Here is a 20,954-nt window from a genome sequence, read left to right on the forward strand (position 1 = left end):
CTATTGTATCTGGCGCTTAGCGCTACCTACAGGCTCCTGCAGATCAAGGTTTGCGGGGCTAAAATTTGGTAAGATGCTCGCGTGCGGGGATATCGGTTAGGATGAGTTGATCCAGAGGCTACGTGAAAATGTGCACAGTGTTAGCTTAGAATATGTATCAGTAGGTTCAAATATTTATATCAGGACGTCTAGAACTATATCATCCGTTCAAATCTTCTATATTCTATGAGGTATTGTCGAAATCTGCCCCGAATGACGCGCTTTACGACCTATATCATTGATTCACTTCCTCCGAGCGAACACATGGGCGTGCGCCAACCCCGGAACACTCTGCAGCCTCTGTATATGATGATTTAGCTAAACAAGGAAACACGAAGGGACCAAACTGCTCACCGGGGGATTGACAAACCACGCCGTCTCCCACCCATCCGCCGGCCACAGCCGCTTCACGAACCCGCCCACCTCCTCCGCAGCCTGATCCAGCATCTCCTGCTCCTCCGGCGTCCTGCTGCTCGGCCGCGACCAGTCCTTCACCGCCTCCCTCTTCACCCCCCACTCCTTGAGAATCTCCAAACAGTCGTCCAGGTCCGAGAGCTGCAGTCGCCCGCCGTCTGCCGCCCGCGGCGCGTCAGTGCCGGTGAGGCCCCATAGACCGTCGTCGTCTTCAATGCGCTGCTCGAGAAAAGGGAGGCGTGTCCAGATGAGGGCGTGTTCGACCTCCGGAGGGACAGAGTACGGCCAGTCGTTGATGATAATGCTGAGATAGGGAGAGTCGAATGGGAGGTCGCGGGTGAACGCGTTCGGCGAGGAGGTTGTGCCGTTGACGGAGCCGTTGGGGTGGCTTGCGGGCCATTCTCGCGGGAGTGACGAAGGGAGCTTGCAGATCGTGTCGGGGTGGCCCCAATTGAGGCGGACATCGGTGAGGTATTTCTCTGTGTGATTGAGAATCGGAGTAGAGTTATGATACAGTAAGTTATTCGTGCAAGGTGGATACAAGACGAGATGACAGACTCATGTCGCCGTCGTGTTGCCTGCGCACGACATCGGACCAGATCATGTACCGCTCCTGCAGCTTGTTGTCGCGCTTGAGTAGCCCGAGGTCCCTATGACACGCGTAGAGTCGTCATGCGACGCGGTGCTTTGTGAGCCGCGGGATGGGTGTATGCGGCGTATGCGACTTACCCGTAGCTGATAATCCTCTTGAGCTGCTCCCAGGTGAACTTGGCCTGGTAATCGGCCATCAACTCTTCCAGCGTCGGTGGGCCGGGGACCTCTGGCTCATCAAGAGCGGCTGAGCGTTGTTTCGATGGAGCATTCGCAGGCTGAGTGAGGGGGAGAGTCTGTGTCATGACAAAGACCGCGCAGCAAAAAAGAGAGAAGTGGTCAAGCAAAGAGATATATTTCTGGCAGCGGCCATGACTTGATCACCGCACAGGAAATTCGTCGTAAAGCCGTTCAGGGTAAAACGGAACTGCCCTCGAGAGATCAAGCCAAGATCGCACCCAGCCACGTGGCGACCATAATTGACTGGCTCCTGTCTTGCCCTTGCACAACCACATCCCTCATCCACATCCCATACTCCACTCAGAACATTCTATGCAGCCACAACGAGGCGTCTGGACCAGAGGACGCGGTCGTGGTCGTGGCGGCGGTGGCGGCGGCGTGCCCAACCTAAACTCAAGCTCACCAAGCCAGCCTCCGAATCGGACTGCACAACCTCAGCCACAGACAAGTACCGGCACCCGTCCCCGCGGAAGTGGCCTTGGCCCGCCAGGCCAGCGCAGCAGCACCCGCGGCCGTGCTTGGGGGGCCGGAAGGGGTGGCTCAGGATCGCGCACGACGCGTGACATGGAGCTGATGCCCTCCGTCAGCCGGAGCGGCGGGCTCGAGCGCGACGGGAATGCGTAAGGCTGCGTTTATTCTCATCTACCACTCATTCCGCGTGCTCTGATGGGCAGTAGAGAGTGGTGTGAGGACACAGCTGATCGGGCATAGCGATTCAGGTTGAAGGAGTTCAAGACGCAGGAGGAGTATAGGGTGTTTATACGCGGGAAGGTGGGTTCCGCTGGTCATCAGCGTCGCCTTCGTCATTGCATGGGAATCGACGGCTAAGATTATTGCAGATCGATGCCTTCTTCGCGGACCACAGACCTGGCGGAAGACCATCTGAAACGGAGGTGCAGGTCAACCAGCGAAAGGAGAGGCAGGAGAACATTCTGATCTTGTTTCGTGAGCCTTTCAAACCAGCGACATCTCTCGTAGAAACTAACATCTTTGCTGAGCAGGGAAACTCAGAGAGGGCATCTCTTCTTCCGGGAGATCAGATGCATTCGCCACTGAAGGTGCGTCTCCCCAACTTCGACCTTTCCTGTTCCTACAGCCTCACACGATATTACACCAAGTCTACGAAACCTCGCTTCTCCTCGCCGCCATATTCGACTCGCCCGTCCAGACGACGTCCATCCTCTCGCATTTCGGCTCGGACCTCTGCTCAATACCAACTTTTCCCAATCCAAGACCAACCTCAACCTCCAGCCCGAACCCCAACACCAGACTCGTAGTCGCCCTGATCTCCCTCCTCCACCGCCTCGTCACCGCGTACCCGTCGCAGCGAGAGTACCTCGCCCAGCTCACCGCGATCTCGCCCAACGTCCTCGACCGAAGCTCGGACGCGTACCGCTGGATCACCGCACTCGCGCGCAGCCTCCGCACTTTCAACTTCGTGCAGACGCACGGGCTCTCGGAGCCTTCACAGTTCGCTCACTTTGCCGCATCCTTGCCATCGGAAGCGCAGAGGAATGGCGCCCCCGAAACGAAAGCGAAAGCGAGCCCCGGCCCCAATCTTGACCTTCCGCGCGAATCCCTCCTCCTGCTCGTCCACCGTCTGCGCCTGCGCGCACGCGACACGGCGTGGCTCGTCGTGCGCGGCGCGTACCGCGAGCTCTCCCTCTCCGCGCCGCAGACGCACGCGTGGCTCGCGCGGGCGCTCGTGCTCAGTGCGGTGTCAGAGGCCGCGGAGGACGTGACGCCCGAGGCGTGGGTGGAGCGGGAGAGCGGGAGGGGCAGTGTGAAGAGGAAGGAGGGGGATGGGATGGATGGGCGGTGGGTCGTGGTTAAGGCGAGGTGAGCGAGAATGGATGGAAACTTAATAGCGCGGAGAGAGGATGTGTGATGATGTCGGTAAAACGTATGCCACCATCTTGGCCAAACATTTGTGCGTGGCATCAATCTCCCTTGGGTGAACGTACGGTACAGTACTTTTTTGTGACCAAGGGTACGATGCAGTAGTCATCACCAATTGAGCTACAAAGGAAAGGCAACGCCATCTCGGATATTTATACATAAAAAAGCCTACATTGTATAAAGCGTGACGTCGACGATACAGGTATACATGCGCGCAAGATTCCCAATTAATGATCTAGAGTGAGTAAGTATGTAGATGGTGCCCGAGCGATGCAAGACGTGAAGAAAGAAGCGGGGCAGCAAGGAACAAGATGATGGGCCACGAACATCTATTAGATTGATCAGTCGATATGGACCTTGTTGAGGAGGTCCGCGAGTGCGTCCGTAGCTTTGTCCACGGCTGATTTGGGTGCTGGCTTTTCGGGGGCAGCAGTGGGCGGTTTTGCTCCTTTTTCTTCCTCCTCTTCCTCCTCCTCCTCCACTGCTACCGCCGCCGTCAGCTGATCCTCATCCTTGATATTCTGCGAGCCCTCGAACACCAAGTATCCCCCGCGTTCCTCGAACCAGCTCATCAGCTCCTCGAACTCCTCCTTCTCCTCCGGCACCCCGTCGTCGTCCAGCTCGATATCGTTGTCCTCCAATATAAGCGTCCGCAACTTCGGGAACCGGTTCTCCTTCGTGATCGCGTCCGCGAGCTCCTTGACAAAGTCCGCGCCGAGCTCGAGCCCCTCGAGCTTCAGATACGCGAGCTTCGGGTTCTCGCGCTCCATGAGCACCCGAACGATTTCCCGCGGCCCCGAGTCCTCCTCGCCGTCGTCGTCCACGCTCGTCGTTGCAGCGATATTGAGGCTGCGCAGGTTCTTCCACCCTCTGACCGCCTTCACCCACGCGTCGGAGACGGGGCCGTGCGGGATCGTGCCTTCCTCGACGTTGATCTTGGTGATGTTCGGGCGCGTAGAGAGGACGTTGGCGAGCATGTGCATCTGCGGGGGCTTGAGCTCGTTGTGATCGCCGATGGAGAGCTCCTGCAGGCCGTCGAGCGCGAGCAGCGCGGCCTTCCACGCGTCCGCGGGGTTGTTGGAAGGGCCGTAGTCGCGCTTCTTGGCGTCGGTGTACCAGATGGCGGGGTTATAGATCGAGGCGTCTTCGGACTTTTTATTGCTGGTGGGTGCAGATGGAGTTTTTGAGTTAGGGGTGCCGTTGACCTCGACGAGCTTGAACGGCGTGTCGAGTAGATATATGTTGTTGTGCCGACAGTTGAGTACACGGAGCTTGGGCGTCTGTCCTGCGCTCCGGGCCTTCCCTGCGCATCGGCTGAGCGCGTTGACGACGCGTCGGCTGCCCTCCGAGCCGAGGCCGTTGTCGGTGAGGGTAAGGACTTCGAGCGAGAGCGCACCCTCAAGGTACCTCGCGACGGGGTCGATCACGTTGGGGCCGATGGCGTTCTGGGAGAAGTTGATGTTGGCGAGCTCCTTCTTTTCCTTGAGGACGTCAAAGAGGATCTCGAGCGCCTCGGTGGTCTCTCCCGTGCTCGATTGACCATGGCCCGAGAAGACGCTCGCAAAGTGGGCAAGCTGTGCAAGCATGAATTGGTTGAACTTTGTCAAGATCTGTGTGGTCTATCGCGCACCTTTAGGTTCTTGGCTGGTTCTAGAAATTTGGCGATGCGGGTGGCAGAGGCCTTCCCAATGACGTTGCCGCTGAAGTAGACTTCCTCGAGGAGGGCAGGGTCGTATGGCGCGAGGAGCGGTTCGAGGATGGTCTCGACAGCGCTTTGGGTCCTGATCTCGCGGCCTTTGACGCCGTCTTGGAGGCGGATGTCAAAGACTTTTGGGTTCATCGTGGCGTCTAAAATGTAGGGTGCTTGTCGGGGGACGCGATGAAGAAGGCGGCGCACAAGACCGGGAAACGAAGAGAAGGAGATAAACTAAATCGCGTCTCTTGATCGAGGGACAACCCAATTTGGAGGCCGATGGGATGTCGCCGCACCGGCCCGGTAACACTGGCCGACATCCGACACCAGCCCCTCCGCCGATAACATCCACCTACGTCTCCCTAGCTCAGCATCGCCTGATTAACGACGATGCAGAAGCGAATCATGTAACTAGCCCTTACAGCTCACAAGGACCATCAACCCTTTCCAACCGTGCTCCGTCTTTCCGGAGGTACAGGTCTTGTGTAGTGTTCCAACTTTGGTGCACGGTCATGTCTCTTCTCCGAAAGTGGTGTGGAGTGGACCCGTTGTGTTGCACAACGATAGACTCCAAGTATGCATCACAATTTACGTGATCATAGAAGGGTGTTTCCAGGAGTTCCAATGGATGTTATAATTCTAGATATCGTGATACAAATATTGAGACCTACCGATACAGACTCTAAATTGACAACTTCACCCAGTCTCTCCTCCATCCTCCTTCCTAACCAGTTTGAGCCTGTCTACAGCTATCTGCACGATATCCTTCCACTCTGTCATAGCTCCCATACCTGATTCATCGACCACCAAATCAGCGTGAGTAGCCAAGAGTGAAGGATCATGTTAGTGCTCACCAATATCCCCACACGCGAGCAACTTTCCGATCGGCCCGACAACCTCGTACTTGACCACCTCGCGCACGACGCGCAGATGCTCCGCCGTGAGCGGGTGCTCGTACATGAGCGTGTTCATCGCGGGGAAGATGTACGTCGGCGTCGTGGGCGCGAGCGCGCGCATGAGCGAGGTCTGCACAGTGACGGTTATATTAAACTTTGAAACTATGAACTAAAAGGAAATAGTGTGCTTACGGCGAGGTTATCGCACGCCCCGTGCGCAATCTTGGAGAGCGTGTTGGCAGAGCAAGGGGCGACGAGGACGAGGTCAGCCCACCGCCGAAGCTCAATGTGCAGGATTGGGTCGCCGAGCTCGTAGCCTCCCTATATCCCGAACCAGAATGAAACTCCATCGTCAGGTCCTTGGTTATTGATCCAGTGTAGTCACAGTCTGCAGGTTGAATGTAGCGCACCGTCCACTCATCCTGGTCCGTCCATACCCTCGTACCTAACGCATAAATATCTTCGGGTTTGTAAAACGCGAGCGACGGACGCGTCGCAACAACCTCGACTTTCACGTTTTGGCACTACTGGACCAGGTCCCGCCCCATATGCAGTGAGTGCGCAATGGTGCGTGTGTACACGGGTATAGGCGGGTGTGTGTTGATCATATGGGGGTGTATGCGGTGAGGTCAGCACTTGGCATGCTGTAGGGAGAAGAGGGGAGGGCGGGGGCGCACTTTGAGCAGCTCGGCAACGATGAGCGGCGCTTTCACGGATGCGACGCTGCCAGTGGTGATGAGCAAAATATGGTTGTGGTCTGGTGAGCGCTCGTTTTCAGCGATGAAGTGTTGCGACATAGTGGTTCGACGTCAAGCTGGGCTGGTGCTGCGAATTAGCCAGGGGCAAGATAGGGGCTTTTGTGACGTCGATCCAAACACGTCGGAATTGGCCGAGTGGAGGTTCCAACTCGAAGTCACCATGGTCGCACACTTCCAAGTCATCGACTCAATGTCAACAATTATTATTGCACTAATACTTTCTTTCTAGACTTCATGAAGTCTAGCTTGGATCATTTTCAGTGTCTAATTGATGCAGATATTTCCACGATCTCAGTTGTTTGCGCGGTTCAGCGCCAGACCAAATTAATTACTGGGAGTCCAGCTGAAGAGTTCCCGCCTTGCAAGGCCTGCAGCTGTATCTCGCTTCCCGAAAAATAAGCGCCGATGACACCATAGGACCTCGAGTAGCACAACCTGCGCATTAATGTCGGTCTTCAACTTCATCTTCTCTGATGCCAAGATTTATCTATTCCTAGACTGAGAAACATGAGAAGCGTCAGCATTCCAAAGGAGCCTAGGTGCTCTCCGGCGATAGGTGAGTACCGGTGAGTTGCAGGAGGCTATGCTATAGGAGTTGCAGGCTGTCATACGGAGTGGATAACGGCGTTTGTTTTTGGAATCCAGATCTCATCCTAGAGGTACGACAGCTTCCACTATACCTTTTCTGGGGGTGCTCGATTTCTTCGTGGGCTCAAATCCCTAGCCCCTTTTCTTACCCGTAATGTGTAATTGCTTATGTGGAAGGCAAAGGTGCACTTTCAAAGAAAAGAACAGCGGGGCTGTAAAAATCGAAGCTCTTCAGATCTTCAGAGGCCAACCCCCTCCAACCCAAGACTCCCGAATACCAGCAAAACCAAATACTAGTACTAGTGTTGGCGACATCATGACATTAAAAGAATTCCTCCGAGGTCCAGTGTGCCTTTGAATGCTGCGAATGACTTCGATATGACAATGGCATTCATATTTTGAATGTTGATCGGAGTCATATGCCGTCAAGCTTCTATCTAGGATATCCGGTCTTATAAATGGCCGGTGAATGATTCTCGTCTGACTTACTTTCTCTTCGCTGTTGTACACATCGACAGATTCTTCGACCGGACAGAACGAGTACGTGTACTACTATAATTGCTCTCGGCGAAAGCCCGCTCCGAGCGAATCGGTGCTATTTGACGAGGCTAGCCAGTCGCAGTACTAGTTTCCCCTGATTCTTTCTTGATTCTCCGATTCTCCTTGAATCGATCTGACCGCCGGACGATTCTCGGCTGGAATACAGCCAGGAAAAGATCCACAGAGCACTACATGCAAAGCTGAACCACACTCAACTTGTAGCATAGTTCAGAATTCCACCAGCACCGGTTCGGTAAGCAGGGAATGTATATGTCTTCTCCCGTGTTACGGACAAACCATGTTAACGTCATGTTATTCTTCAACTTCAACACAAAGCCACACGTCTTCGAGAGTTGAGATTCCTTAAGTTGAGATTCCTGTTCCACATTCCAGTGCGCTCCACCTCTTCTCATCCTGAATACTGCCGCAATGCCGATCCTTTCCTTTTACGGTGTGAGCAGTTTGCTTCCGCTTCGAAGTTCGTACTTCTATATTCTAACCCCGAGGCATCTGTTCGTACCGCTCTCTGGCAAATCCATGCAAATATTGCTTATTTATCCTTCCCAGGCACTGCGACAAGAGTTCCTCATTCAGCCAAATTGACGACTTCTTCGAAATAGATCTAGATTTCCGCAAGATTTCTGAGTCTGCTGTCCACTATAACTAATACTCGCGTTACCTCGGCCACATACAGTATCGCCGTCTAGGGTGACTACCAGTATGCGATCTGCCTGCAAACATGCCACGACAATGTTTCATACATATTATACCTGCCACGCATGCGCTGGATTACAGAACATTTGGCGTAGGATAATCGATATCGTTGATTTTAATGCATAATATTATTTTCGAGTTGATCAGGTGGAATGCATATGATCGGGTCTATGAATGCGATAAGCTTGAATTAACGAGCCTTCGTGGTCGAGTCCAGTCTATTATATAATACTGTTAAGCGACAACTTGTTACGTTGAACGTTCTGAACAAGTTGAGAGCATTCCAAATCTCGTAGAACTAAGCGCTCGACGCGGCCATCAATTTGCATTCCATGAAACGGAGGAACTTCGAGCCTGAAAAGCCGTCATGAACTTGGAATACAAGTACTGAACGCCTCCAAATCACCAGACTCAACGCATACCATTCATTACATTTCCTTAAGGGGTCCTCGGATTTGATCTGGCTGAACGCATCGCTGCGTATATAAGGACACAGTATCTCAAGACGTACGTACTCCAACCAGCAAACTAAATTGTCTGTCATATTCATCACTAGCTCTCACTCATGCCCTCTTCAAAACCTACTCCGCTTCAAATCGCTGTCTTTGCCTGTGGTCCTGTAACGCCTGCGCAGGCCAAGGCTGCTTCACTTAGCGAAGGCGTTCAAGGAACCCAGGAGCTCTTCAGCAATTTCATCAGCGACTATTGCTTCAAGGGCGCTAACCCGTACAACTCGGGGGGAAATGTCATCAATCCCGAGCTTGCAAAGATCACCGACGGCCTACAGTTCTCGGTTTGGGACGTTTTAGGCGGAGAACCATGTGACGTCGACGAGAAGCGCACTTTTATCGATGATGATCCTCGTTTTCCTTCCGAAGCCATCCTCAATACAATTGATGTGATCATCATATCAGGCTCAGGTGAGATTGACCTATCGCCCTTTGAGAACTTGCTCACAAGTCGTTTGCAGAAGCGAGTGTTAGGTACTGGAAGACGGATAGCTCGGACCCGAGTAAGATTACCCCAGACGGAAAGCCTGTGTGGGAAGGCAAAATCAAGAGGTTGCAAAAATACCTTCGCTACGTCATCGACCAAACCGATCGGGGCGAAAAGGACACCAGGGTGTTCGGTAAGTAACAGGAATTTTTTAAAGAACCTCCGGCTGACAGTCACCAGCCAGTTGTTTCGGTCACCAGATCCTTTCGTTCAGTTGCGGAAATGCGGTCGGATTGAACCCCAAAGGTTGGGAGGTTGGCCCCACGCGAATTCGCCTGAACGATCTAGGGAAGAGTGTTTTCAAGGGCTCTCAGGGATTCTTGGTTAGTCGTCTCTAGGCTCTCTGACGTGGGCATTGACATAATGTGTTATCTACCAGACATTGCAAGAGATACACCGAGACTACGTCTGCCTGAACAGCAACGCTGGAGGCGGCGAATACGAGGGAGGTCCTCCCCGATCGGAAGAGGATGTGGTTATCGACGATAGCATTGACCGTGTCGTTGGACTCGACTGCTGGGGTAAATCCGATCTCACTCCGAATCAGGGTATGATCAAGTTTTTGGGTACACAAAAACCTAAGGAAGCCCTCAAGTCGGCCAAGAATTACTTCGAAGCGCTGGAAAAGGCCCATATCTTCACCACTCAGGGTCACCCCGAGTTCAACAGAGAGTCCATGGCAGATCTAATTCAGGAGTGCCTCGAAACAGCGGATAACAAAGGGGGCATTCCAAAGGATGTTGCCGATGCTGCTTTGAAAGAGAACGATAGGAAGGACATTGAGATCAGCTATGAATCCATCGCATTAGTCTGGTGGCTGATGCTGAAAGGCGCGTATGAAGCAAAGAACGGCAAAATAGCCCTCTAGTCGGCCCAGTAGCTGTGACGCATAATTACCTGTGTACGATAGACATTTTAGTAGCTGCACATTTGAGTAACTGTAATAGCACTGGAATCGCTGTTTTCAGTCAGACTACGGTGATAAGGGCTTAAAAAGATGAGTTACTAAGTTTAGTTGACTAAACAGTAGCAAGGCTTCAGAGTAATTCCTACTATATGCTACATTTGGCGAGTGGAAGCGTTGCGACCGTGCGGCTTCGCACTAGGACTTGAGCCATACTGTAAGCTGGTGCTCAAGCCTAGGATCATCCACTTCATGTGAGTATGTAGGACATGCGTATATTGCCTCTTGTCCATACTTCATGCTAAATACCCTCAGTGTGGCCACGCTCAAGCTTCTGCTTCTAGCCTATCCTCATGTTCATGGGCCGGAGCTTGGCCAGAGCTTTAGCGGAGGCAATTCTCTCGTCGTTACATCGTACTTTTCATTTAGCGTGGGACATCTTCCACTTCTGAATCAAAGTCCAGCTACTTTACTATACTCGGCAGGATGCAAACACCTGTCAACTGCCACAAACGGGCGCGTTGGTGGCTCGGAATCGCCACGGTCGTAGGTTTATCGAGAACATCAAGAATACTCGCGGTGCAACAAATTGCTCATTTTTTTTCCGTTTTATTCTCTCCCGCTCTGATTTCAACAGGGTGCTCCCTACGTGCGTCTCCGGCCTTGCTCGATTGTCAACGATCTTGCGCGGTGTGCACATCTGGAGACTCGGTACTACCTCATGCCATTATTTGAAGGTTACTTTCAACGTCACGGAGAATATGTCTTGCTTTTCGGGCTGTTCATGTCTCCCTAGCGCTACATAGCTCTGGATGGAACATTGCATTTCTCTGATGCTTCACTACAGTATCGCTGCATATGTATGGTAAAGTTCCTTCATATTCCAATGCGACGCACCCATGGGCCATGGGTCCGGTATGTATCTGACTCAAATGGACGAGGCCGGGATAGCACTCGACGAACCAGGCTGAACTGCTTGCTCATACATGCTGTGTACTAGCTCGGAATGAATCGTACTCTGGTCCGGGCAGTCGTTTCCATGGCGGGAAACTCATCCTCTACAGCCCAACTCTGGTTTGGTCCCTCTCATGGCTCTGCATCTCTCCTAAGGATCCATCAACAACTTCGGCCTCTTCGGAACCTTAGTACATGGGCTACTGATGTTTTGAGGCGAAGAAAGGCGCTGTAGATGTGGGGAACCGAATGCTGGAGGATCAGGGAGGATCTCAGAGATTGCAACGAATCGCTGTCGACGTCTTGACGCCTTGACAGCAGGTATATATCATCTCTCTTGCTGGTGAGCCCTCTTTTCTCAGCTCCATCTCTCACAGACACCCATCAGAAATGCGAGCGCTGCTTACAGTCCCATTACTCCTTGCAACTCACGCTGTAGCCCGCAAGTCTCTGTCCATTGGACCCCAACTTCCTCATGCGTATTACTCCGCTGAGCCCACCTCATACACCTATGCCATAGCTGTCGAATCTTCCGACCCGTTCAGTGTTGCGAGCGCGTTCCTGCGCGATTTACTCAGCTCCAATGTCTCATATGTCATTCGCGAGGACTCATACACGGACACCATCAGCGGCATTTCTCACATATACGCCCGCCAGCTCGTCAGCGGGCTTGATGTCGCCAATGCCCATATCAACCTGAACATTCGTAATGGTGTCGTTCTATCCTATGGCAACTCCTTCTACACCGGTCCCCAGATGCCCCCAGTCGACAGCGCTTCCTCCACAATCAACCCTTATCTAACTTTCTGCGAAGGTCTTCGGGCACGGTTGAATGGGCTACTCGATGTTCAAACTCCTCGCGTGGGGTATCAAGTCCTCCTCAGTCATCAGCCAGACAAAGCGGTTCATGTAATGCACATGCGCATGGAGACGTACTGCGCTCACGCCCACATCGCATCCGACATCGCACTCGCAGGTCTGGAACCCAGCGCGGAGACCGCACTCTTATATTTCGTTATAGTAGCTACTGCCGACCCATTCGTGTCGGAATCCATTCTAAAGGATCCGCAGCAGCACCTGGGAGCACTTCAAGTTAACGCTCTCCAGGACGCGGGATCTTACAGCATTTCAGGTGTACCCGGTGCCATGGGTGATGTAATAACTCGCCTTGTGTACGTTCAAGTACCAGATGACACTGGAAACACGATCCTCGCGCTCGCTCACCGTGTAAGTCTATGCACCGATCCCTTGGTTGTTCGTTTGCTGATGCTGCTTCTTAAAGTTCCGAGTCAATTTCTTGTCTAACTCGTACGAGGCGTACGTATCCATCAGCTCACCCCACCGCATCCTCTCTGTTGTCGACTACACTTTCGATGGCGATCCGGATACGGATATTGTCAGCTATTCCGGCACTAAACCTGCGCCATCTACAACTAGAACATCCATAGAACAGCGTCGCAAGACATTTGAGCCTGGTTGTTATCCTACTCCCGACGTCACCCTGCCTGATTTGATTCCCTCTACCTACAGAGTCTTCCAGTGGGGGTACAACGATCCGTCGGAGGCGTTGAGCAAATCTGGCATTCCACCCGGCGACCCTTCCTCCCTGCCGTATGACGAGGCACGTTCGTTCCAACAGGAGAATGTTGACTCTGTGGCCGCTCGTGCAGGATGGCATACCCTTCCCAATTGTAGGGTTCCTGATTCACCTGATGGCTGTGACGACTTAGCCGGCTTTTGGCACACCACTGACACTACCTTCGGCAACAACGTGAGTCATGGAGCTTACGCTACGAGTGGAAGATTGCATGCTGAACAGAGATACAGGTTTTTGTACAGGAGGATTGGAAAGGGTATGGCAGATGGACGGACAACAAGCGACCTATTGCTAGCGTCTCTGATAATGGTCAAATCTTCGACTTTCCATATAACCCCACTGGATACGAAGATGAAGATGAAGCAGAGAAACTTAAGAATGCACATTCGTACATGGACGCATCCGCCACGCAAGCGTTCTACCTTGCAAACATGGTTCATGACCTCTTTTATCGGCAAGTCGCTCCTTCATCCTCATTATTGGCTCTGAACTCACCATTTGTATGACAGATACGGTTTCGATGAAGTTTCAGGCAATTTCCAACAATGGAATTTCGGTCGATGTGGTGAAGAAGATGATGCTGTCATCTTGAATATCCAGAAAGGCAATGGCTTTAACCGGGGCTCCATGAGTGTCCCAGGGGATGGGGAAGCCGCGTCTGTTTGCTTTCTTTGTTGCAGGACATAATGCTGACAAGGGTTTTACCTTAGGATATGCGACCTATACTTATTTGATCATTCCAACCCGTATCGTGATACCGCGATGACAGCTGACGTTACTATCCACGAGCTAACGCATGGGCTAACAACGCGTCTTGTTGGAGGACCCTCTACATCTAGTTGTTTGGGCCAGGGCGAGGCTAAAGGCATGAGTGAAGGCTGGAGTGGTAAGTCACGACTGTCGTTCAGGCTGCGACTATCTTTCGAACGTATTCATCTAGACTACGTCACAACCATGGTTCGCGCCACCGATCCACACGCTGAATATGCGATGGGCGAATGGATTTCCAATAAAGAGGGAGGCGCAAGGAGGTATCCCTTTACTACTGTGAGACTTCTTCGCCGAGCGTGTACTATAAGTCTTACCCCACTTTGTCAGGATCGAAAGAAAAACCCCACGACCTATGAGACTGTCACGGAGTACTTTAAGAGTTCAAAGGACGTCTACCATGACGTCGGCACCATTTGGGGCAACATGCTTTGGGCAGCCACTATTTATCTATCGGAAAAGCGCGGATTCTCTTCATCATTATTCCCGCCTTCACCTCTTCCGGATGGATCGCTCCCTTCAAGTGCATTTGAAGGATCCGACAGCTTTTATCTTCCTCGCACGGTAGATCCAGCCACGGGCTTGTTTAGTCCACCTGTTCCCCGCCGTGGCAACACACTCATGCTGCAGCTGGTGATCAACGCATTAAAACTTATGCCATGCTCGCCCAAACTGGACTTTAAGAATGGACGTGATACCATCATTGAGGCAGATCAGCATCTCACTAATGGCGCCAATGAGTGCGAGCTGTGGGCCGCGTTTGCAGAGCGTGGGCTCGGCGTCGATGCAAGGGTCATGCCTGCAGGGCTACTGGCTAACGATGCTCAAAGATCGAATGTGAGTGCTTTACAACGGGTAGTGCCCAAGGCCCATTCTGATCCCCTGGCGACCGAATGACAGGGCTTTGAGGTTCCGGAGAAGTGCAAGGACATCACCAAGAAGTTGGCGTAGCCACCAATCTAGGGATTTAATCCTTGATAGTGGATGCGCAGGGTGGGGCCGCCGAACTGATATTTTCTATACTTTCTTGCATACTAGTGATCTACGCTGAATTCGAACGAAATCTTGTATATGCCTTCTGCTGTTTCTTGAATATACGTTTGTGAAGACAATAACATTTGAGCGGCTTGACGGTGACCAGCGGAGATTTCATGGGCACCACGTTGCATGTGGCGATGCGCAGAGCTTCCGTGCTGGGGAAAGTGTTGACTTTCAGCGATGAAGTGTCGAGACCTAGTGCTTGAAGTTAGTAATGGTAGGGTAGAAGAAACCATAGGGACTAAGCGTGGGACTCCGAGTTCGACTAACGTGTTTGATGTGTCGGGGTGGCCGAGCGGTGGTTTGACCAGCCGTACGTCCGTAACACCATGGGCTGTCTCTCGCGCGCAACGAATAACATCGATTGTCAAACATCATGGCCCGCATCCAACGCTGCTAACGATGAAATACGAACGTACGGTGCCAAAACTCGCTGGTAGGACGCGTCACTTTCAGAGGGACCAGAGAACTACCGGAGATATCGACGTTGGGGTTAGAACTTGGAGGTACCGGTGACAGCTTCAGAGGTGCGTTCAGCTGTAGTTTATTTGTCTGTGTATAAAACATTCGACGGTCATCACACACAGACAGTTTCAGCAGGTGTGAAAAGTGAAACATAGATGGGAGACAATCCTATGTTCAAGGACGAAGAGGCTCTGACTGCTGAAGCATCCGAACTATCTGGTTGATGTTCAGTCAACGGACCCTGCCTTTCTCGCCAGCGTAGCTCAGGGTCTGTGTAAGGCATCTAATATGCACCGGTCCAAGGTCGAAAACCATCCGCCGTTTTACACCTCGGATCGTTCCCCTCAAGCGCCTGGGCAGAGCCTCCATCGATCCTGCAGTGCATACCTCTGCATTTCGCGCCTGGGCAAGCAAAGGTACAATCAAGATCTAAAGAAGTGCTTAAATTCATTCTTAGTGTCTGAAAACTGGGTCGTCGAATCCGTTCTACACAAGTTCAGAGTGTAGCGCTCACGTATCAAACTTGCTAAACGGCTGCACAAAAGAAAGCAGTACCTCGAGCCAAGCGTTTGCTCCTACCCAAAACGATCCATCTGTAGCAAAATAAGAGTTCCATTCTCACCGCCAAAGATTTCGTGAAGTACCTTTGGTACTGTACACCTAGAATGTATGTAGCTCATGGCTCCACTGTAACATCGCGTCTCCGTTGAGTATGGCCAGACTGTTCTGTATACGTGCCTTCGCGCTCTTTCATGCACCTAGATTTTCCCAAGGACGTCAAGACCGCTCCTAGTTCTCTCCCGATCTTTGGGCGCATTAAATTCTTGATATTTTTGGAAGAAGAAACTCCACTTTGAAAGCGGGGAACCGAACAGGAACTGACAAGCACTCGGAGCGTATCTTTGCCGACACTTTGACAGCAAGGTATATAATCTTACCTATTCTCTTTGCTCCCCCTTTCCTCAGCACCATTTGTCGCAGAAACCCACCAGCAATGCGAGTGGTGCTCACAGTACCGTTGCTCCTCGCAGCTCACGCTGTAGCCCGCAAGTCTCTGTCCATTGGAACTCAGCTTCCTCACGCATATTACTCCTCCGAATCTACCTCGTACATCCATGACACAGCTATCGACCCTTCCGACCCATATAGCGTTGCGAGCGCGTTTCTTCGCGACGTGCTCGGCTCCGATGTCTCCTACATCATTCGTGGAGACTCATATACGGACGCCGTCAGCGGCATTACTCACATATACGCGCGTCAGCTTGTCAACGGGCTCGATGTCGCGAACGCTCACATCAACTTGAACATTCGTGACGGCGTCATTTTGTCTCATGGGAACTCCTTCTACACCGGTCCTCAGCTATCCTGGCCCGAAGGTGCTTCCTCCACATTCGATCCTTACCTTGCCTACTGTGAGGGTCTTCAGAAGCGATTGAACGGATTGCTGGCCGTTCAGACTCCCCATGCTGCTAGTCAGGTCTACCTCGGCCAGCAGTTCAACAAGGAAGCTCGCGTTCTGAATAAGCGCGTGGAGACGTACTGCGCCCACGTCCACACATCGTCTAACGCATTCCGAGAGCTGGGACCCAGTGCAGAGACCGCTCTGCTGTATTTCATTGTAGCTGCTACCGCCGATCCATCTGTGTCAGAGTCCATTCTCAACAATCCACGTCAACATCTGCAAGCGATTCAAGTTGACGCTCTTCAGGACACAGGTGCCTACAGCATCTCAGGTGCCCCCGGTACCATCAATGACGTCGCTACTCGTCTTGTGTACGTTCAAGTGTCGGACGATACTGGGGATACTGTCCTGACGCTTGCTCATCGCGTGAGTCTGCTCCTCATGTATTGATCGAGCTGGCTGTTGAAAGCTGTTTCCTATAGTTCCGAGTCGATCTACCACTGAACTCGTACGAGGCGTACGTCTCAGTCAGCTCACCCCACCGCATTCTCTCCGTCGTCGACTACGCTTCCGATGGCGATCCGCACACAGATACTATCCATAGCAGTGACATCAACTCTGCACCATCCAGGAAGTTCGTCACACAGCATGGCGACTCACTTGCACCAAGGAGGCGCCCTATTCCCGACGTCCCCCTGCCAAAGCTGGCTCCTTCCACCTACAAGGTCTTCCAGTGGGGATACAATGACCCGTCGGAGGCGCTGAAAAAGGCTGGAATCCTCCCTGGCGATCCGTCCGCCCCTCCGTACGGCGAAGCACAGTCGTTGCAGAAGGAGAACATTGACTCTGTTGCCGCTCGTGCGGGTTGGCATACCATGCCCAAGTGCAGAGTCCCTGGAGTGTTCGCCCAGTGCTGGAAAGCAGACACGCCAGAAAACTGGTGGTACACTACCGACACCACTCTCGGCAATAACGTGAGTTGTATAATCCTCATCATGCGATCCAGAGTTACTCATCGTGCTAAATATTGAGACAGGTTTTCGTGCAGGAGGACTGGAGTGGGAGTGGCGGCTATTCAGACCACAAGCGGCCTGTGGGCACACTTGCCGAGGGTACCGACGGCGGCGGCCGAGTTTTCGAGTTTGGCTATAATCCTGTCGCATCTGCAGACGATACTGACACAGCGAAACGCGAGATTGCCCGTTCGTACATGGGTGCATCTGCTACGCAAGCATTCTATACTGCGAACATGGTGCATGACCTTTTTTACCGGCAAGTCCTTTTACTTCAGCTCTCCCCGTTCATTCCACATTTACACTGGGATTTAAAAAATAAATAGATATGGCTTCGATGAAGTTGCAGGGAATTTCCAGCAGTGGAATTTCCAGGTCGGTCTCGAAGATAAAGGCATCGATAATGATCCCGTCATCTTGGGTGTCCAGAAAGGCGACGCGTACAACTGGGGATTCATGAATGCGCCGGAAGACGGGCTGCCCGGGTTCGTGTTCTCCCCAAGTTTGCTTTAGACCATCGCCGTGCTGACAAGGTGTTTTCTTAGGCGATGCGAAGTTTCCATCTTCGATATGTCCGACCCGTACCGGGATAGCGCGATGTCGGCTGGCCTCGTCATTCACGAGCTAACTCACGGGCTGACGTCGCGGCTTGCCGGCGGGCCTGGGGTGCCTGGTTGTTTGCACCTTGGCGAAAGTAAGGGTATGAGTGAAGGCTGGAGTGGTAAGTCACGGCATGCTCTCGCGCCGGTCCAACCTCATAGCTGTTTTTCTGTCTAGACTATGTTGCGACCACAGTTCGCGCTACGGATCCGCGCGCTGACTACGTGACGGGCGATTGGATTATGAATAATACGGGAGGCGCGAGGAGGTACCCCTACACTCTCGTAAGATTCCCTCTTCGCTGAGTCGAAATTGCGTGTACCAAGAATCTCACATGATTGCGATTAGAGCTGCACAACTAACCCAACGACATACGAAACCGTTACGGAGTACACTGGTGAAGACGATGTCGACCATGCCGTCGGACTGGTGTGGGGCAACATGCTCTGGACCGCCTCCGCGATCCTCTCCGACAAACACGGCTTCTCCACAACCCTCTTTCCCCCCGCCCCTCTTCCCGACGGCTCGCTCCCCTCGAGCGCATTTGAAGGGCCCGACAGCTTCTACCTCCCTCGCACGACCAACCCCAGCACGGGCAAGCTCAACCCGCCCGTTCCGCGCCACGGCAACACGCTCGCGCTGCAGATCGTGATCAACGGATTAAAGCTCATGCAGTGCCCCGTGCCGAGCTTCCTGGACGGGCGCCGGACCATTCTGGAGGCGGACCAGCACCTGACGGGCGGCGCGAACGAGTGCGAGCTGTGGGCGGCGTTCGCTGCGCGTGGCCTCGGTGATGATGCGAAGGTTGAGCAGAAGGGCCCATTGGCGGGCGACTATGAGAGGACAAACGTGAGTTGTGCATGCTGACTGTCGGGATGTATGGACAGTGCTGACCCCCGTTTTTGCCGGACGATAGGGATTCAAGGTTCCGGAGAAGTGTGTGGAGGTTGTGAAGAAGTATGGTGAGCCCTGCCGCAAGGCTTGAGGACGTGCATAGGCATGCATGAAAGCGAGCCCGTGCACCGTAGTATCGAAATGAAGTATGTGACTGTAAAGATTGCTGTGATAGTCTCGCCGCGTTTGCTTAAATAAAGAGAAGCTTTCTCCTACATAACGGTATAAAGTCGGGGTTGGGAATAGCTGCCCGACTTGATACTTCGCAAGAGACAGCTCACTCGGCAGGACGCGAATGATGTTCATGAACGCGTTAATTCCAGATTATGGTACATATCCTAAAAAAAGAAAAATAAGAGAAACGCATCACAGTCCCTCCTGATCAGACCTGAGCACACCGTCCGTCTCAGATTCATCATTATCATTCCTCATGCCCTCCCCTGTGGCGTAGTTCTCAGCCGTCGAGAATGCCCAATTCCTTCCACTTCTCCCAGAGCATACCGGCGCCGACAAGTGCCTGCGGGGCGCCCTTGACTTCCTTGATGTCAAGGAGTTCATATTCGCGGCCGAAAGCGAGGAAGTGGGCAAAGAGGGAGTTGAAGTGGGGTTCGGAGCGGAGATGGAGGATCTGGTTGTAGTGCGCGTGGTAGATGTGTGCGAAGACGCGGAGGAGCTGACGGTAGACGTGCTTGACGGTGGCGGGGAAAGACTGGGGGAAGTCGTGGCCCGCCTTTGTGGGGAAGACGGCCTCGTCGTCGAGCAGGTTCTGGACCCAGGTCATGACGTAGTCGATGTAGGTGGGGGCGGGGAGGTGGACGTTCTTCCGATCCTGGTTGATCCAGGTGTAGTTGAGCTGGGGGCCAGCGGCCATGGTCGGGCAGGACTGGGTGGTGCAGTGCTCGGTGATGACGCCGTAGAATTCGTTCAGGTTCGTGTAGAAGTCATATACTGTGCGTAGATGGTGCCGCTCGCGTTAGCGCTGGAAAACGCGTGAATAGAGGGTACAAGGACGCACCATTGACAGCGACCCACTCCATGATGTCGACGTATTTTGGGAGGACGACGATGGTCTTGAAGTTGCCCTTGACGAGAGCGGCTTCGACGAAGGGGCTGCAGAGGTAGAGAGGTTTGTTGGGTGATGGGCTGCTTGGGCTGGAGGGCTGCGGGGGTATAGAGACGTTGTCGGTGGACTGGCCGGTCGGTGTGGGGGATCGTTTGGGCCCGCGAGGGTTTCTCTGCATAGACCGACTGCATTGATGCGTGATAAGCATTTAGAGTATTCAGTAGTTGACGTCAGAAACATACCCGATGGAATTGAGAAACGACATGTTTGTGCTTTCACGTCAAGCAATGACAGATGAAAAAGAGTGGAAGAAAGCTGAAGTTTTTATGTGGGACGGGGAAGAGCAAAGAGTTGCCTCGCGACGTCGCGTAACTTGAGCCGCGGACCAGAAGGCGGGGGTGTGCGACTGTGGCGTGGGAATAATTTGTGAGCGTGTCTCTGCCCAAACACGTTCCGTCACTTTCACTCAACGCGGACTATAGGATTTCGCCGCACCCACGCACCCGCACCCACGCTCCGACCCACGCTCCGCCGTGAGGGCAGACTCGGACACAGAACACCAGGTGCCCTGTCCGAAGACATGGAATCCGAAAAAGAAACGAGAAATCATGTTACCCCTGTATACAGAGTAGGAAACTTAAGTGTACAAGGTACTAATCACAAACCAATGACTAGTACTAAAACATACAAACAGTGCTTGCTATATGGCAGTTCAACGTTGGTAGGCATCAATCGCGGCACGGATGCTAGGTCCGGGACGAGAATTTAGGCTTCAACAACCATCAGTCGCCACCACTATTCTAGGTCACCACAAGAAACCAGTCACATACAACGTTGCTTTCAGCTAAACGTACAGGCCAATTCAAGCCCGTCGTTCGTACCAGAGGA

At 52.9% G+C, this 20,954-nt stretch overlaps 7 protein-coding genes across 7 annotated transcripts; 3 read left to right on the forward strand and 4 right to left on the reverse strand.

The window, feature by feature from the left end:
- Positions 1-87: 87 nt before the first annotated feature.
- Positions 88-1,375, reverse strand: CONPUDRAFT_113308 (uncharacterized protein). Its single transcript, XM_007777121.1, has 4 exons — positions 1,183-1,375; positions 1,012-1,103; positions 394-932; positions 88-339 (listed from the first exon to the last, which is right to left on the reverse strand). Exons 1-4 carry the CDS (start codon positions 1,347-1,349, stop codon positions 283-285), a joined length of 855 nt encoding a protein of 284 aa, XP_007775311.1. The 5' UTR covers positions 1,350-1,375; the 3' UTR covers positions 88-282.
- Positions 1,376-1,591: 216 nt separating this feature from the next.
- CONPUDRAFT_85828 (RNI-like protein) lies at positions 1,592-5,076 on the reverse strand. Its single transcript, XM_007777122.1, has 5 exons — positions 4,814-5,076; positions 2,403-4,757; positions 2,286-2,342; positions 2,124-2,229; positions 1,592-2,055 (listed from the first exon to the last, which is right to left on the reverse strand). Exons 1-2 carry the CDS (start codon positions 5,021-5,023, stop codon positions 3,525-3,527), a joined length of 1,443 nt encoding a protein of 480 aa, XP_007775312.1. The 5' UTR covers positions 5,024-5,076; the 3' UTR covers positions 1,592-2,055; positions 2,124-2,229; positions 2,286-2,342; positions 2,403-3,524.
- A 496-nt stretch (positions 5,077-5,572) lies between these two features.
- On the reverse strand, positions 5,573-6,569 carry CONPUDRAFT_67276 (flavo protein; the record flags this gene model as incomplete). Its single annotated transcript, XM_007776935.1, has 5 exons — positions 5,573-5,667; positions 5,731-5,902; positions 5,965-6,093; positions 6,183-6,296; positions 6,450-6,569. 5 exons carry the CDS (start codon positions 6,567-6,569, stop codon positions 5,573-5,575), a joined length of 630 nt encoding a protein of 209 aa, XP_007775125.1.
- Positions 6,570-8,937: 2,368 nt separating this feature from the next.
- CONPUDRAFT_170060 (uncharacterized protein) lies at positions 8,938-10,266 on the forward strand (the record flags this gene model as incomplete). The annotated part of the gene is made up of 4 exons (XM_007777123.1): positions 8,938-9,292; positions 9,343-9,501; positions 9,549-9,691; positions 9,748-10,266. The coding sequence occupies 4 exons, from the start codon at positions 8,938-8,940 to the stop codon at positions 10,234-10,236; spliced, it is 1,146 nt and encodes a 381-aa protein (XP_007775313.1). The 3' UTR covers positions 10,237-10,266.
- Positions 10,267-11,616: 1,350 nt separating this feature from the next.
- On the forward strand, positions 11,617-14,542 carry CONPUDRAFT_160018 (uncharacterized protein; the record flags this gene model as incomplete). Its single annotated transcript, XM_007777124.1, has 8 exons — positions 11,617-12,453; positions 12,509-12,997; positions 13,054-13,211; positions 13,333-13,479; positions 13,534-13,709; positions 13,764-13,870; positions 13,922-14,428; positions 14,492-14,542. The coding sequence occupies 8 exons, from the start codon at positions 11,617-11,619 to the stop codon at positions 14,540-14,542; spliced, it is 2,472 nt and encodes an 823-aa protein (XP_007775314.1).
- Positions 14,543-16,072: 1,530 nt separating this feature from the next.
- Positions 16,073-19,229, forward strand: CONPUDRAFT_170062 (uncharacterized protein). The gene is made up of 8 exons (XM_007777125.1): positions 16,073-16,922; positions 16,979-17,470; positions 17,533-17,768; positions 17,836-17,994; positions 18,055-18,230; positions 18,287-18,393; positions 18,458-18,958; positions 19,026-19,229. The coding sequence occupies exons 1-8, from the start codon at positions 16,089-16,091 to the stop codon at positions 19,092-19,094; spliced, it is 2,574 nt and encodes an 857-aa protein (XP_007775315.1). The 5' UTR covers positions 16,073-16,088; the 3' UTR covers positions 19,095-19,229.
- A 132-nt stretch (positions 19,230-19,361) lies between these two features.
- On the reverse strand, positions 19,362-20,331 carry CONPUDRAFT_140468 (uncharacterized protein; the record flags this gene model as incomplete). Its single annotated transcript, XM_007777126.1, has 3 exons — positions 19,362-19,951; positions 20,019-20,251; positions 20,309-20,331. The coding sequence occupies 3 exons, from the start codon at positions 20,329-20,331 to the stop codon at positions 19,458-19,460; spliced, it is 750 nt and encodes a 249-aa protein (XP_007775316.1). The 3' UTR covers positions 19,362-19,457.
- Between the last annotated feature and the right edge of the window lie 623 nt (positions 20,332-20,954).

The sequence above is a fragment of the Coniophora puteana genome, assembly GCF_000271625.1.
Source record: "Coniophora puteana RWD-64-598 SS2 unplaced genomic scaffold CONPUscaffold_19, whole genome shotgun sequence".
Taxonomy (NCBI): Eukaryota; Fungi; Basidiomycota; class Agaricomycetes; order Boletales; family Coniophoraceae; genus Coniophora; species Coniophora puteana.

Coding starts and splice junctions, on each gene's coding strand:
- CONPUDRAFT_170062 (XM_007777125.1), top strand. CDS start 16,089: ATGCGAGTGGTGCTCACAGTACCGTTGCTCCTCGCAGCTCACGCTGTA. Junction 17,769..17,835: donor GTGCATGACCTTTTTTACCG/GCAAGTCCTTTT, acceptor AAAAATAAATAG/ATATGGCTTCGATGAAGTTG. Junction 18,959..19,025: donor GCGACTATGAGAGGACAAAC/GTGAGTTGTGCA, acceptor GCCGGACGATAG/GGATTCAAGGTTCCGGAGAA.
- CONPUDRAFT_85828 (XM_007777122.1), bottom strand. CDS start 5,023: ATGAACCCAAAAGTCTTTGACATCCGCCTCCAAGACGGCGTCAAAGGC. Junction 4,758..4,813: donor AACCAGCCAAGAACCTAAAG/GTGCGCGATAGA, acceptor ATGCTTGCACAG/CTTGCCCACTTTGCGAGCGT.
- CONPUDRAFT_113308 (XM_007777121.1), bottom strand. CDS start 1,349: ATGACACAGACTCTCCCCCTCACTCAGCCTGCGAATGCTCCATCGAAA. Junction 933..1,011: donor GCAACACGACGGCGACATGA/GTCTGTCATCTC, acceptor TCAATCACACAG/AGAAATACCTCACCGATGTC. Junction 340..393: donor CGTGGTTTGTCAATCCCCCG/GTGAGCAGTTTG, acceptor CATCATATACAG/AGGCTGCAGAGTGTTCCGGG.